At 32.5% G+C, this 15871-nt stretch overlaps 1 protein-coding gene across 1 annotated transcript; it reads left to right on the plus strand.

Annotated features, from left to right (window-relative positions):
• The first annotated feature begins 11816 nt into the window (after positions 1 to 11816).
• On the plus strand, positions 11817 to 12765 carry LOC110791046 (uncharacterized). Its single transcript, XM_021995808.2, has one exon. The coding sequence runs from the start codon at positions 11920 to 11922 to the stop codon at positions 12589 to 12591; it is 672 nt and encodes a 223-aa protein (XP_021851500.2). The 5' UTR covers positions 11817 to 11919; the 3' UTR covers positions 12592 to 12765.
• Positions 12766 to 15871: the final 3106 nt, after the last annotated feature.

The raw sequence follows: 15871 nt of genomic DNA on the forward strand, positions 1-15871 counted from the left end.
TTAATTTCATTAGGCGGCTCCCACTCAAACCAATATTTATTCCGGATAATTAATATTTAAATATTTAATTAAACTCACGTCCCGGCCCAAGTTAAATAAAATAATTAATTAATTATCCCATTAGCCATTTTTAATACAAATATTAAATTTAAAGCCCAACGAACAAAAATTGCCAAAATTGTGCAATGTGGGCTAGGCGCTAGGCTTGCGCCTAGCCCAGCACTTCCATGTGCTGTGTGTGGCCATACGAGGCCACGAGCTCATCGCCCATGCCCCGCAAGCCCCATCGCACACTGCCGCAGCCCTCGCTGCTCGTGGCACGCTGCTCGTCGATGTGCTGCTCGTCACTGCGCGGAAGGCAAGGCAGCCTTGCCCCTTGCTTTCTCGCAGCTCGCAAGCCAAGGCATGCCTGCCTTGCTCGCTCACTTGGCCAGCGCGCGCGGCACGCAGCTCGCTTGCTGTTGCCCGCGTTGCTGCGCCTATGCTGCGGGGAGGCAACGCGCATGTGCTACGACGAGCCACACGTACCGCACACCCCTTTGTTCGTGCCTTTGGTTCGTGCCATACAAAGAAACTAATTTAAAAATAATATCAATTTCACGAAACATATTTGCATTTAGTTATTTTTCACAAAATTAACAATTTTTATTTTTCAAATAACAAGTTTACGATTTAATTAATTTTTACAACAATCCAATTTTACAAAATTTATTAAATCTAGGATAAAAATATTCAAATTTAACGAATGAACAATGTCAACAAAAATTTGAACATTTTGATAATCGAATCTCAAATTATAAATCGTTCTAAACATTCAAAATTCAGATTTTTACCAATTTGGTTTAAGTGTTGATTAAAATTAACGAATCTAATCAAAATTTTAATCCAATAATTTTTAAAGACTGCCACCTTTATGAAATTATATTCCCTTTCTCAATTAACCAAATTTCCAGATCTAAATTATTTAAAAAAAATCAATTAGCGATCTAAAAATTACAAATTTGGGAAAAGTGAAATTAGGGTTTACACTTAACATTTATGGCCGAAATTTTTACCATAATTTTAAAACATACCCAAAAACAGTAGGGGAAAATTTCAATCAATTCCGAGTAGTTTAGGTCGACCAATTAATTGAAAAACTTTCCGAATTTGTTAATTTTAATTCGTTAATTAACAAAAAATCCCAAAAACTCATACTTCGAGGCCTGTTTTTGCAGTTCTGTTCTCATGAGTTGATCTTAGGAAATTGTTTTCAATCAGATTAGGGTCATAAAAATCAAAATTTCGACAATTTTTGAATTCAGAACTGCTTTCTGCGATCTATACAATAATCCAGAAATATTCGAAAAAATTACGAAAAATAAAGGAAAATTCGACAGCATACAAAAACATAAAATCATGCTAAAAAATGCTTTAATACATAAGGCTCATGATACCACTGTAGGGGAATACAGTTAAATACATATAACATGTGCGGAACAATCCCCAAAGCCAGGAAACATGTATAAAGCACAGATTAAGCAAACTTACATTCGAAGCGTGTTTTCCCGAGTTCAGTATCAACAAGCACCAACAAAGAAATCCAATTTTTGTTCCAATATTTGGTTCACCGACACGTTCAGATCCGTCTTGATAATCGTAGCTTAGACAATATTCAAGAGTGTTTGCTTTTGGGGAAGAACAGTTTTGTGTAGAGAGCAAAACTGAAACTACGTAATTTCTGAATTAGGTTTAGGCCGGGTTGGAAAAACTGACTTAAGAGAGTGGAATATAATCTAGGTTATATTATATGTAACCGGCCAAGGCACAAGGCCTTGACCGGCCACACACTCACACTCACCGAAGCCACATAGCCACGCAAGCCCAGCAGCAGGCCGAAGCCCACAGCAGCCGAGCAGCAGCGATGGGCCGCGGGCCTCGCTTGCTATGTTCACTGCGCTGCTGCCCCTTGTGCGCGCACACTCGTGCCGCGGGCTGGCTTGCTTGCTGCGCGCAAGCTTGCTGGATCGTTGGGCCTTGCGCGCATGCGCGCTTGGCTCAACGGGCCGACAGCTTCGTTGCGGCTCGTATTCGCGACTAACGCCTTACGACTATTATTTATCGTATCATACACGACGAATCACCGTCGTACGATACGATTATTCGTTTCGCCCAGCTTACGAATATTCGCGATACGATATACGATTCTGATGCAAGGTCGTATCGTATATTATGTTTTTTCGAACTAATTCCCGAAAAGCTATTAAATGAATTTTCGATTCATTTAATCCGGTGATCTATTACATGCCATTGGTGTGACCTTATAGGTTCAGTCAAGAGTAAGCTGTGAGCCTAATATAGATTAGAACTCACTGATCGGAAGCATTGCTCCAGCTAGCTGTTCTGATCACTTGATCTCACTGAATTAATTGTTCGTAATTAATCTGAACTTTGGTATTAGACTTAATGCACCTTGGGTGAAGGACACATTTCCTTCAGTTCTGCCTGCTGCTATTCTGCTATACGTGTTGTGATTCTGATATGCTTCTTTTGTTTGACCTAATATGCAAATTTTTGACTTGATCTTCTGTTTATGATCTTCTTTTGATCTACTTCTTCTATTATGATCCTGTATTTTTGTTCTGATATGCTTATATGTTCTGCTTCTTCATGCAAGCAAGTGATTATTTATGGTCAAAGTCGACCATCGTTAACTTTCAGGTGTTTGTGTTTAGCTTGTGTGCTCAATTTTGTTTGGTTCAGGACTTTAAGTGTTAATTTTGTTAAGTTGCAATTTTTTTTAGTTCACAATATGTCAAAATATGCTAAGTTTAAACATCAATTGATTCCTTTAGCACTTGTTTAACAACCCCCTCCCCCTCCGTCGTTAGCTTGAAATGAAGAGAAATGAGCCCTAAATGTGTGTAGGTATTTAGGTTCATTATTTCAAAGTTAGGAGCGAAATAGCTTGTTTTAGACAAGATATAATCTATATTGATTGAATCAACCCTAAATGTGCAAACTAGGTGGATTTAGGCCCTGTTTAGTTCACCTTATTTCTCCTGATCTGATCTGATCTGATCTGGTCTGATTTGATATGAACTTATTTTTTCTGATCTGATCTGATCTGAATTTATTTTTTCTGATCTGGTCTGGTCTGATATGATATGATATGATATGATCTGATTATTCATAATTAAGTTTAAACAAAAATCACATTTATTAATATTAAACGACTTACGTGTAAAATAAATGTTACACAAATTTGTAATATTGTTATTATTTATTTGACTTTGCTCATGATTTAACTATTTCTTATATTAGATACACCTAGACATGATCTAGATAGATCGATTATGATCTAGACATATAAGTTCTGATCTGGATATGATCTATACAGATCGGTTCTGATCTTGGACATGATTTGTACATATCTGTTTTGTTTGGAAATGATCAGTTCTGGTATGGACATGATCTGTACAGTTCAGTTCTGATCTGGACATGATCTGTACAGTTTAGTTTGATCTGGGCATGATCTGTACAGATCAGTTCTGATCTGGACATGATCTGTACAAATCAGTTCTGATCTGGACATGATCTGTACAGTTCAGTTCTGATCTAGACATGATCTGTACAGACCAGTTCTGATCTGGACATGACCTGTACAGACCAGTTCTGATCTGGACATGATCTGTACAATTCAGTTCTGATCTAGACATGATCTGTACAGATCAGTTCTGATCTGGACATGATCTGTACATATCAATTCTGATCTGGACAGATCATTTCTGCTCTGGACATGATCTGTACATATTATTTCTGATCTGGACAGCATCTGTACATATCAGTTCTGATCTGGTCATGATCTTTACAGACCTGTTCTGATCTGGTCATGTTCAGTATAAATCAATTCTGATATGGACATGATCTTTGTAGATCAATTCTGATCTGAACATAATTTGTACAGAGTCGATATCTAGACTAGTTATAATCTGGACATATCGATTCTGATCTGGAATTGATCTGTACAAATCGGTTTTGATCTGAACATATTGGTTATGTAAGGATCGGTTCTGATGTAGACAAGATCTTTGCAGATTTGAACATGATATGGACATGATCTGTACAAATCAGTTATGATTTGGATATTATCTGATCTTATCAGTTCTGGTCTAGATATATAATGGTTTTGATCTATAAAAATCAGTTTTGATATGTACATGACCTGATCATATTGTTTCTAATCTGGACTTAATCGTTTTAATTTGGACATGATGAATTTGAATGTTTTGTTAATGTTTTTTTATGCCTTTAGTAATACGACAACAACATTCTTTTTTATTAAAGCAATAATAGTAATAAATATTAAATATAATAACAATGGTATAAATATATAATAATAATAATCATCATCATAATAATCTGGTCTGATCTGATCTGGTCTGATCTGATCTGAACTTATTTTTTCTGATCTGATCTGATCTTATTTTTTCTGATCTGATCTGATCTGGTTTGATCTTATCTGATTAAATCTGAAATAAGTAATAAGGTCCTGAAATAAGGTGAACTAAACAGGGCCTTAGTCTTAGAATCATAAAAGTAAGAACATGAAACATGAATAGGTTTTAATTTTATTATTTAAGTTCATTTTCAAAGTTAGGAGTGAAATAACTCATTTTAAATAAGACAAGACTTATATTGAATGAATGTGCCCTAAATATGCGTAATTAGATCAAATTAGATGAGATTGAGTCTTAAAATCATAGAAATGATAATATTAAACATGAATAGGTTTGAAGTTCATTGTATAGGTTCATTATTTCAAAGTTAGGAGTGAATAATCCATTTTAGACAAGATATGAACTATAATGATGAATGAACCCTAAATGTGCATAACTAGACCAAACTAGGTGAGATAGAGTCTTAGTATCATAAAACTAAGAATATAAAACATGAATAGATTTTAAGTTCATTTTTTAGATTCATCGTTCCAAAGTTAGGAGTAAAATAGTCTATTTTAGGCAAAATATGACCTATATTGATTGAATGAGCCCTAAATATGCATATCTAGACCAAAATAGGTGAGATTGAGTCTTACAATCATAAAAATAAGAATATTAAACATGAACATGTTTAAAAGTTCATTTTTTAGGTTCGTTTTTTAAAAGTTAGGAACCAAATAGCCTATTTTAGACAAAATATGACCTATAATGATGGAATGAGTCCTAAATGTGGATAACTAGACCAAAATAGATGTGATTGAGTCTTAAAAACATAAATCTAAGTATATTAATAAAACATGTAAAGGGTTTAAAATACTTATTTAGGTTCATTAGTTGAAAGTTGGGACCGAATAAGCATTTTATCAAATGTGACCTATAATGATCAAACGAGTCTTAAATGTGAATAACATGACCAAAGTAGGTGAAAATGAGTCTTTGAAACATAAAACTAAGTATATTAACTATTTAAAGGGTCTAAAAAACTTATTTAAGTTCATTAGTTGAAGTTAGGAGCGAAATAAGCCATTTTAGTCAAAATATGAAATGTAAAGAACGAATTACCCTTAAATGTTTATAACTCGACTACAGTAGGTGAAAATGAGTCTTATAAACATTATAATAAGTCTAATAAAAATGTAAAAATTTTAAAATACTTATTTAGTTTCATTAGTTGAAAGTTGGGAGAGAAATAAGTCACTTTAGTCAAAATGTGACATATAATGAACAAACAAGCCTTAAATATGCATAAGTTAACCAAAGTAGGTAAGAATGAGTCTTTAAAATATTAAATTAAGTATATTAACATGTAAAGGGTTCAAATACTTATTCAAGTTTATTAGTTATTGAAAGTTAAGAGCGAAATAAGTCATTTTTATTATTAATTATACGGTTCATTATATATTAATGTTCATTATTTCATTGTTAGGAGCAAAGTCTTAATTCATTAAACGATACAATATTTATAATATAACTAGAGTATATTTTTCTTTTTTGATGGTGAATCTTCTTAAGGTATTCAACAATCGAAGGGAGTTTCCCTTCACAACTAAGGAGATAAATGAAGATCGAGACAAGTTGGCAAACTTCATTACTAGTGATTGTCTTTGATATTTGAACTTTCTTTTGCTTGTAATGAATCTTAGATTATTGATGCTAATTTTTCAATTGATTATAATATAATCGACTTTTAGATTTACAATAATATACTATTAAATTTAACTATCTATATAGTTGGATATTTTTTTTAGTGATGTATAGAGGTTAACTAGTGGCGTGGTTAAATCGTATAATATATGTAGCAGGAAAATCAATAATATAATAAACTTTAGAACAAGCGCTGCTCATTTTAGGCCAAGTGCTACCCAATTTTCAGGCCAAGTGTTGCTCGTTTATAGGTCAAGTGTTACTCGTTTATATACCAATGTCGCTCGTTTTTATATCAAGTGCATCTCATTTTTATGCTAGTGCTGCCCATTTTTATGTAAAGTGGTGTCCATCTTCCAAAACAAGAAGCACTTGAAACTATCAAGTGCTCATTTTTCAAAATTGGCAGGACCATATTTGTCAAGTGCGGTTCATTTTCCTAAATTGGCAAAACTTGAGACATCAAGTGATGTCAATATTTTGTAAAACTTGAGAAACATCAAGTGTGGACATGCCACGTGCTGCACATGTAAAAGCCCTTCACTTAGGGCCTTAAAATGAGCCCACACTTGAGCATTTTTGTACTAGTGCTACTTGGTTCAATTGGGAATGACATTGACTAAGTTGGGCTGGTAGGGGTGGTTGAAATGTTCGGGTGTGTGGTTGTGTGATGGTAAAGTGAGAAATGAAGGGTCGATTGGAAAGAGGAAGGAAAGACGTACTGGTGCGTTGTTGAAGGGAAATGATGTGCGTAGACCATGATTGTTGAATTTTCTTGCGTGGGTAGTGGTTGGCCGGAATTGATGGACACAGAGGTTGTGATGGTGGTGGAGGGGAGGGGAGGGGAGAGCAAAGGATTGTGGAGGGGTAGTTTCGTAGGATGTTTTTTTTGAAGTTAATATGTTAAAAGGTTAGCTTAGTAATCACAGTTTATTGTAATTTTAAAGGTGTTTTAATATTTAATATATCATTAATGTCATGCTCGTGAAAATTTAAATACTCGGTGCTACCAATTATAATTGAAAAAAAATGGGTTCCATTGAGAAAAAGCAATAACACAAGGTTACCATTGAAATTTCCCCAATAATTTTTTATCTTAATCATCAAAATAAGAGTCAATTTTACCGAAATGTATTTTCCATAAATGTCATCAATACCTAGTATTTAAAAACTCAAACCACTCATGACATGGTGACATTTGACATCTCCTCTCTTTGTTCCTCTTTTTATTTTTAAAATCCACTTATGACACGTGGCATCCTCATTTCCTTTTTTATATAAAAATAAAATAAAAACTTTATGATTGTACAAAGATTTATGGAAAATTCTTCACCTTCATTATCTCTCTAACTTCCTTCAACCCTCAAAATTAATGACAAAGTTAATTCATAGAGTTTCATTCAAATTCATTCATTCCTTCATTGAAAGGTTTTTAGTAATTTTAAAATCATTAATTAACTAAATAATCAATTTATAAATGGATGAATTGGAAAAGGTAGGAGTTTATGGATATAATTAGTTTTTATACCCACAACCAATTTTCATTCGGGTTTCTCCATTGCAACAATCCTAATCTTCTGTTCATAATTTTCTTCCAAGAAATTTACAAGCTGGGTGCATTTTTATCTTCAAATCTAAAATTGTTCGAAATCGGTGCAAGGGTTCTCTTAATTGATTTTATATAATCTTATTTTATTTGAGGTAAATTTGTCTTCCCTATATTTATCTTTTTTTAATCCATTTTAAGCATAATGATATGTTTCGCTCTAATTTGCTTCTAGATTCATGCTATCTACCAGTTTTTGCTATGGTTCTGATTTGAATTAAGGTTTTTAGTTTTTTCTTTGATCTGTTAGTTTAGATTCTTTCACGAACAATAATAGTGGTGTGACACATTTCTTGAAAAAGATAAATTAAAGCTAAGGAGTTTATTGAATTCGTTTGCAGGTTTGTAGTTTTCCTACTAGGATCTTTCTAATTATTAAGTAGTAGGTATTAAAGCCACTAAAGTATTATTTCTGAATTTTGTTCACTTGGGTTCAATATCATGTTTTGCTAAATTTGAAAAATCCATGACAATCGGCATATTTGATGATGAAGTAGATAATTTGTTTGGACTGGATGAATTAGACAAATTTGATTCTCATTAATGGATACACAGTGAGTAACATGAACATAATAATGCTAATGACTCGAGGTGGTGAAAATTATTAGGTTCAACCAAGGGTATTTTTATGTTATACGAGATGAGAATGTCATTTGTCTTTAATATTAATACGACTTAATTTAAGTGGGCAGTAATAACGTTATGAAAGTCATTAAGAGTCTACATTTCGTTCAAGCATTTCATCGACCATTTTATGGACATGATGTAAACAACCATTTTAAGCGTAAAAGTGGAATACACGGAGTGACGTAAGAAGCTGGAATATAAGCCGAATTTTATGACATTGAGAACGGGACAATATAACCACGTACTTAGAACTTAAAAAGACAGAGTAAATAACCACTATATACCCGCCCGTTATTTGAACGGGCTCAAAAGCTAGTTTTAATCAAAAAGTTACCGGCTTTTTGGCAATCAACCAAGTGTTACCAAACACATATTTGCAAATAACTAGTCAAATTTGCTAAACAAAAAGGTAATCGGCTAACTGCTACGGTAAACACTCTAAACTCTAATTACCAAACAAAGCCTTAATTAAGGTTCTATTTTCAATACAAAGTAGTATTATTAATTCAAGATACTCACTACAAGAAATTGTACTATTAACGACGGGAAATCCCGTCGCTAAAGGCCAATAATTGTTGATTAACGACGGGATTTTCCGTCGCGAACCCGTCATAAAAGGGGGCCGTCGTTAATGGAAAATCCCGTCGTTAACCCGTCGTAAAAGACATTTGCGACGGTTGTTCCCGTCTTTGTTGGGTTGTTATCCCCGTCGCAAAAGCCCTTTTGCGACGAGATTTTTCCCCGTCGTTATTAGGTTGTCGTAAAAGATACAAATTTTTGTAGTGACTATTTGGCATTCAGTAAAGTACTAGTTTACAAACTCGAGCAAACACAAGGTATTTTACGATAATTATAATTTTGGTCTTGCTTTTAATATTATAGTGAAAGTGCATAATTGGAGAAAACACAATTACTAAAAAGCACTTTCAATTGGAAGAACGAACTAGTGTAACTCTCCTTGGTGTCATAGTGTGTGGCTATATGGATGGATAAGAAGAGCTGAAGAAGCAAAAATCAAAAGTTACGGCTGTCCATAAAAAGAGAGAGTCTAATATATCCTCTTGACTCCTAAAATTAAAGAAGGCAAAAGTGTAAGTAGTATAATTAAATTAAATTAAATGGTGTTTGAGTGTAAGCCGATGTGTTCTTCCTTCATCACTGTGGTTATCTGAAGTTGTATACAAATATATATTTTGATTGTTTAGGATTCGCCGCCTATGTTTTAACTTGCATAGTGAACCATTAACTATTTAACAACCATATAAATTTAATATACGATATACATACTACGTATGATGTGATTTTATCACGATCTTTTGTATACATATCAAATTCTATTTATTTCATGCGTTCCTTAACTATTATTCTGTAACGACTTTACGATTTCCAACACGTGTATTTGACTCTTAACCTCTCAAATTATGTATAATTAAATTGTTAAGTAGAAAGTATATATCAATAGGAATTAAACAAGATTCTACATGAATACATATTTTCTTACGTATATATATTAAAAAAGAAGGTCAAAACCGTAAAAGCATAAACCGTTGTCTGATCCAACTTGGTCTCCATTATCATCAATTATAATACTACCATCTATATGGTCGATGTGTACTTTATTTGTATATACAAGTATATATATTTTATAGGCGGATCTCAAAGTTCTTTCTTATATAGCAGAATATCACATCGTTGTAAATTAAAGTTGTAAACTGATAGTGATTTTTTGTGATACTGTTTTAAGCTTACTGGCTAGCTAGGTTTTTTTTAAAGGGCACTAATAATCTTGTTTATGATTTTATGACTGTGGATATATGATCCACGATTAAGTTATGAAGCTACATGCGGAGTAATTTAATTATTGTTATCATTGCTGGTTACGGTTAGTTGTACTCGTATTTAATTAATTTTGTGGTATATCCGGAAATAAGATGGAGACTGTTCACGCACTATATTTGATTTTTGTTATCTAAGTCATATGAATATGAGAATATTATGTCATGGCTCATGATTCCATGATCAATTGAACATCTATATCTAGTCCATAAAAAGCAACATTAAGTTATTAATAGTCTAATATACTCATTAGCCTCTTCCACTCCACCCCTTTAACATCCAATATTTATTCAACATATAATTTTTATTTTTGTCCAACCTTCAAATTACACCTCTATTTAATTCATATATTACCAAAAATCAAAAGAACTCACTAATTAAAACTTCAAAAGACAGCTGAACAACCACTATACAACCGTCCGTTCTATGAACGGGCTCAAAACCTAGTTGAGTATAACTGACCCCAATTACCGGAATTGATTTAGGTACACTAAAAAATTGATTTATTTTGTCACATCCTGCATAAGTAGAGCACGGAAAACTATACCTCGCTTAGGTCTATCAAAATTAATTTTTTTAGTGCGTCAAGATCAGTTTTTCCAATTACCCTCATCACCGACCTGCATACTCGCTAGTCACTAATCATATTGAAATTAAAAAGAGTTAGAAATTAATTGGTCCCCAATTTCCCATATATAGAACCCAATATGAGCATGTTGAACATTCTAATTTGGTGGAAATATTCGTGTCCTCTACTAGATGGAAAAAAATATATGCTTCATTATGTAGGGACAATGATACATGAGAATGAATTTTCAATTTCAAAAATTGATTATGACACTTTTACTATAAATAAAGAAAGGTGTCCATATCAATATTTAGAGTGGAAAATCGTCCTTTCTAAAATTATGTAGAAAATATGTACGAAGTGTTGCATTTTATGAATTCAACAAATACTTTCCTCTTCCCCAATAGTTATTTAAGAAATACAGGAACAAGAAATTTTGTATACCCTAAATGAGAATGGTCTTTTATGGTCAATCAACTGAATGAAGGATCCACTTTCTCTAGTATAAATCACCACCACCAACAATACAAAACTTTTAATTAAGATCTTCTCTAAAAAATAAGACTACAGTCTATAGTTACACTTTATAATTAGAAAGTTACACTCTTATTATTAATTTTGCGTTAGCATTTATAAGTTATAATTTTTGTATTTAATAGCTAAAATTTTCTTGTTAATAATTGAGTGATGTCAGTCGTACGTCTTATGAGTATAAGATGGTTTTAAAAGAAACTTACTCCACTAACAAAGAGTTCCCTCTCTCATCAACACAAAAGTGAGAAAACAAAAAATGGCAAGGGTCATATTTTAAGAAATTTGATCCCTTCATGAATGAGAAGGGATCATTTACTGTAATAAACTATGATTAATCCCCCCAACAAATAATAATCCCACTAAATTAAATTAAATGTAATCAAAATTTCACTAATTAGCATATCAAAGTTGGAAGATTCAAAGAAGTCCTATTTTGTTGGCACTTGCAAGTGTATCTTCTTCCCACTCGTTCAAAGTTGATTGCCTTCTCATCACTTTAAAAAAAAAAAAAAAAAGTAGTCCCTTTATTTATCCTCTATATATAACTAGATTCTTGCATTATTATCCTCAACTCAACTCAACTCAATCCAACAATAGAATTAATTCTCATTCATATACATTTCATGGCTTCTTCTTACTCTGCATTTTCGTCCTCCTTAAAATGCGAATTAAACATAATTGGTGTTAAAAATGTACAAACAAAGCACAAAGGTAATCTCTTCATCAGGTGCTACCTTTGTGCAGGAAGCAACAACAGGAGAATCCAGGTAAACACGAAGGAAATCGCTTCTTCTTCGTCGTCTTCTCGAAAAAACGATGGCTATATATTTTGGGATGATACTTTTTCTCTAGAGTGTAACGGTACTTCAGAGGATTCAGTCCATGGTTTAAAGGAAGAACTGGTGGTTTTCGAGCTGAGGTGGCGAAATACAAAGTCTTTCCTTGGTGGGTCTCAACTAATAGCAACAGCTGAGATGCCATGGAAGAACGCCTTTGAAGCGCCGAAAATGGAATTTCAGAGGTGGGTTGTTATGACTATGAATAAACAAGGGAATAAGTTGGTTAAGGTTGAGGATGGGGTTAAACCACCAGCGTTGCAGATAACAATGAAGGTTGAAGTTGTTCCGGCAACCGCGACGAGGGTGGTTTCCGGGGAAGAGATGAGGAAGAGGAGGAGAAGTGAAAGGTTGAAGGGGTTGGGTGAGTGTGGCTGCAAATCAAATGGAGGGTGTTACTGCTCTTCTTGTGTTGATACTGAGATGCTTTTTATTGGTTTAGCTTTTGATGCCTGTTAATTAGTAATTTTGTACAACTTTTCTTTTCTTTTTTTGGGGGTTTACTTGAGCTGATTGTTGTATAGATCAATTTAGTAGTTCACTAATTTAATTAGAAGTGGTTCATTTGAAAACAAACACTGCCATTCTGCTAATACTCAGTTTTTTGCTTAATTGCCTATTTGATTTGATTTGCGCTATTGTTTACTCATACAAGTTTAAATTAGACCATATCAAATGTCGGGCTGGGTTAGATTTTTGTCCGGGTCATACCACAAATTTTCATTCCATCATGTCGGACCGGGTCCGTCAAACAAAGGGCAAATTTCCGTGTCCAAAACCCCGCTATTCCGGAACAAAATAGCGGAGTTTCCAGTACGTTTTCTGGCCTGCCAAATTTACAACTAAAAACTCAATTTGAGTCACTCAAAACCTGCCCAAAAAATAAATAAATTGGGTTGGGCCTATCTGGGCCCGAATAATTGGGCTGAGAGCCATGTTACATATGGACTTAATAGTTAATATGTCCAAATCTGCTACAATTCATAAATCAGGTCATCCATTTTGATTCTTAAATGAATGAGAATTAGAAGTTATAATTGCATCTTGTAACATCATGAAAACGATATAATCAACTGGGACACATTTGGCCCATATTGATCAACTACTTGTCTACTTCTATATATTTGAGAACTAGATTTAAGCCCGTGCGATGCACGGTTTTTTTTAAATATGATTTGTTAATCGTTCTTAGAACTATACTCACTTACTATTGTGATCAAGAATTGCGTTAATCATTTATTTTATTTTATTTTAATTGTGAGATCCAATTTGTACTTTTATTTTTTTAACTCTTATTAGTTATTACTATGGATAAATAACAAACTAAAACAACTACTCCCTTTGCCTCTAATGTTACACTTTCGAATGTTAACGGTATTCATAATTGAAGAGAATCTACTAAACTCTTTCCAATACTTAAGAAAAAACATATTCATGTAGGGTCTTGTTTGATCCATTTTTATGGGTACATTAAGAATATCAATGTTATTATTTTGTCTAATGTATTATTAGAGATTAAAGTGATACAAAATACGTATTGGCAAACATGAAAAATAGAAACTGTAATGTCTGATTATTTGTTAAAAAACAATTTAAAGAATTTCCTAGATCATTTTTCTAAATAAACCCGCCAAATCATTACAACATGTGTTATCATATATAAATAGGTGTTTTATAAATTACACATATAATAGAAAGTTAAAATAGATCCCTATTCAAGTTAGAATATAAATATTTTCTTAACATTGAAAATGTTTATGCATAAGAGTCTCATAGAAAAACCGAGTTTATAAAATGGTTAGTTCAATAATGGAAAAACTCGAGTTAGTTATTCATGTGATGCTATTAGAACTCTATTAAATACTTAATAATAATTATCATAATTAAAATTTATGATATGAATTGATCCAAATATCAAACGTTTAATATAAATAAAACTCTATTACATGCTTGATAATTATCTAAAAATAGAAGTTAATCGTATATCATGTGTATGTTATCGCACTTTTATAATAATGTATTAGTAAAGTAATTGTCATTACCTACTTGTTACCAGCTTTGAAACATTAGTTGTTGTTTTCTTGGTAATGTCGTGCTTAAAAACTGTATACGACTATAATAATGTATTAGTAATTGTCATTTGAATTAATTATTCGCATCTAGCACTTGAAGAGTTGTAGTCTTGTAGGGGTTTAAATCACGGGTTACACTCTATGTTACGAATATCAAAGGCTTAATGTAAGTAAAACTCTATTATGTTAAAAAGTAGAAGTACGTAGGATAAATTTACGTTGAAAATCTACTATCATTTTGTTTGTTATCATCTTTTCAAATATTTATCTTATCACTATGGATAATTTACACGTAGTACAAAACATGGAAGAGATAGAATATGATAAATTTTCGTTAGGATATTTTATTCGTATGGGGTATTTTAAAGATAATTAGAATGCTATTTTAGTTATCATCTTTTATAATATTTATCTTATCATTATGGGTAACATATATAGAATATAAAGCATGGAAGAGATAGAATATGATAAATTTTCGTTAGAACATTTTTCATAAGGAATATTTTAAAGATAATAATGATACTATGTTAATTATAGACTCCTTAAAAAAGTATTAGCATTATCTGACTCAAATTCCAACTGAAAAACGCAATCCAAACTGGGAAAAAAAGTTGGATCATAATCACACCATACATTAGAGAAGTGAATACTTATTAAAAATTAATTAGAAGCTATCACACCATGCATTATTTTTAATAGTTCGACTATTGTTTCAGTATAAGACCCCAAATTTAGATTCGTTTATGTTCAGGCTGACCATTATTTTGGTTTAGTATAATATGTTGGAGCCAACTATTAAAAACAACGTTGTTAATAGCTTAAAGTGTAGCCTAAACTATATCAATTAAAGTTGTTACCGTTTAGGCTAAAATTAAATTGTGTTTACGTATTGGTTTACTTGTTTACCTCTTTTCATCCATCACCTCTCACGGTTGTGATTAACGGTTTTATGTGTGATATTAGGGTAGAGTTCACCTTGCTTTTGTAGTGTACATCTTATATACGGAAAACCTATTGTTGCAGCATTAGTTTATATATGCAGCACATGATCTTGAATTTGTTTTTGTTCTCTCTTTACAGTGCTTAAACAAATACAAATTGTTTATCTCCAACATAATGGACTTGCTTAAAAAAGGAAATATCCAGATATCTAAACATCTAAAGAATAAGAGGGATCTGAGAAGGTAGGAGGAGAATTGAAAAAATGAAACAATTGAGGAGTTTGGCCAAAGTCTTCCTCCTTAATTGAAGCTAAGGGAATTCTATAGTATTTTAAAGGAAAAGGAAATGCAAGCAATTAAGGAGAGAACCAATTTACTTTTATTAATCATCAGCACAGTTTTAGGATTATACTTCATATAAACTCTAATTCAAGTCACGGCATTTATAACGCAACTTCAACTAAAATTGTGAAGGCTATTAAGATGAAAACTTCAAACACATGAAGGTTCCTTTGAACCATGCAAACTACTTCGTATACCATTATATAATAACGAAAATACTCAGTATATAATTGTGTGCTCGTATATTAATTACGGCTACACGGACCTAATTAACTAAAATTATACCATCAACCGTGAGTTTTTGTGGATTGTTGAAGTAGGATTTTTGGTAGCCATGAGCTTATATGTATATATATACAAAAAGGTAAAAGAAAAGTAAGATAA

The sequence above is a fragment of the Spinacia oleracea genome, chromosome 3 (genome assembly GCF_020520425.1).
Source record: "Spinacia oleracea cultivar Varoflay chromosome 3, BTI_SOV_V1, whole genome shotgun sequence".
NCBI lineage: Eukaryota > Viridiplantae > Streptophyta > Magnoliopsida > Caryophyllales > Amaranthaceae > Spinacia > Spinacia oleracea.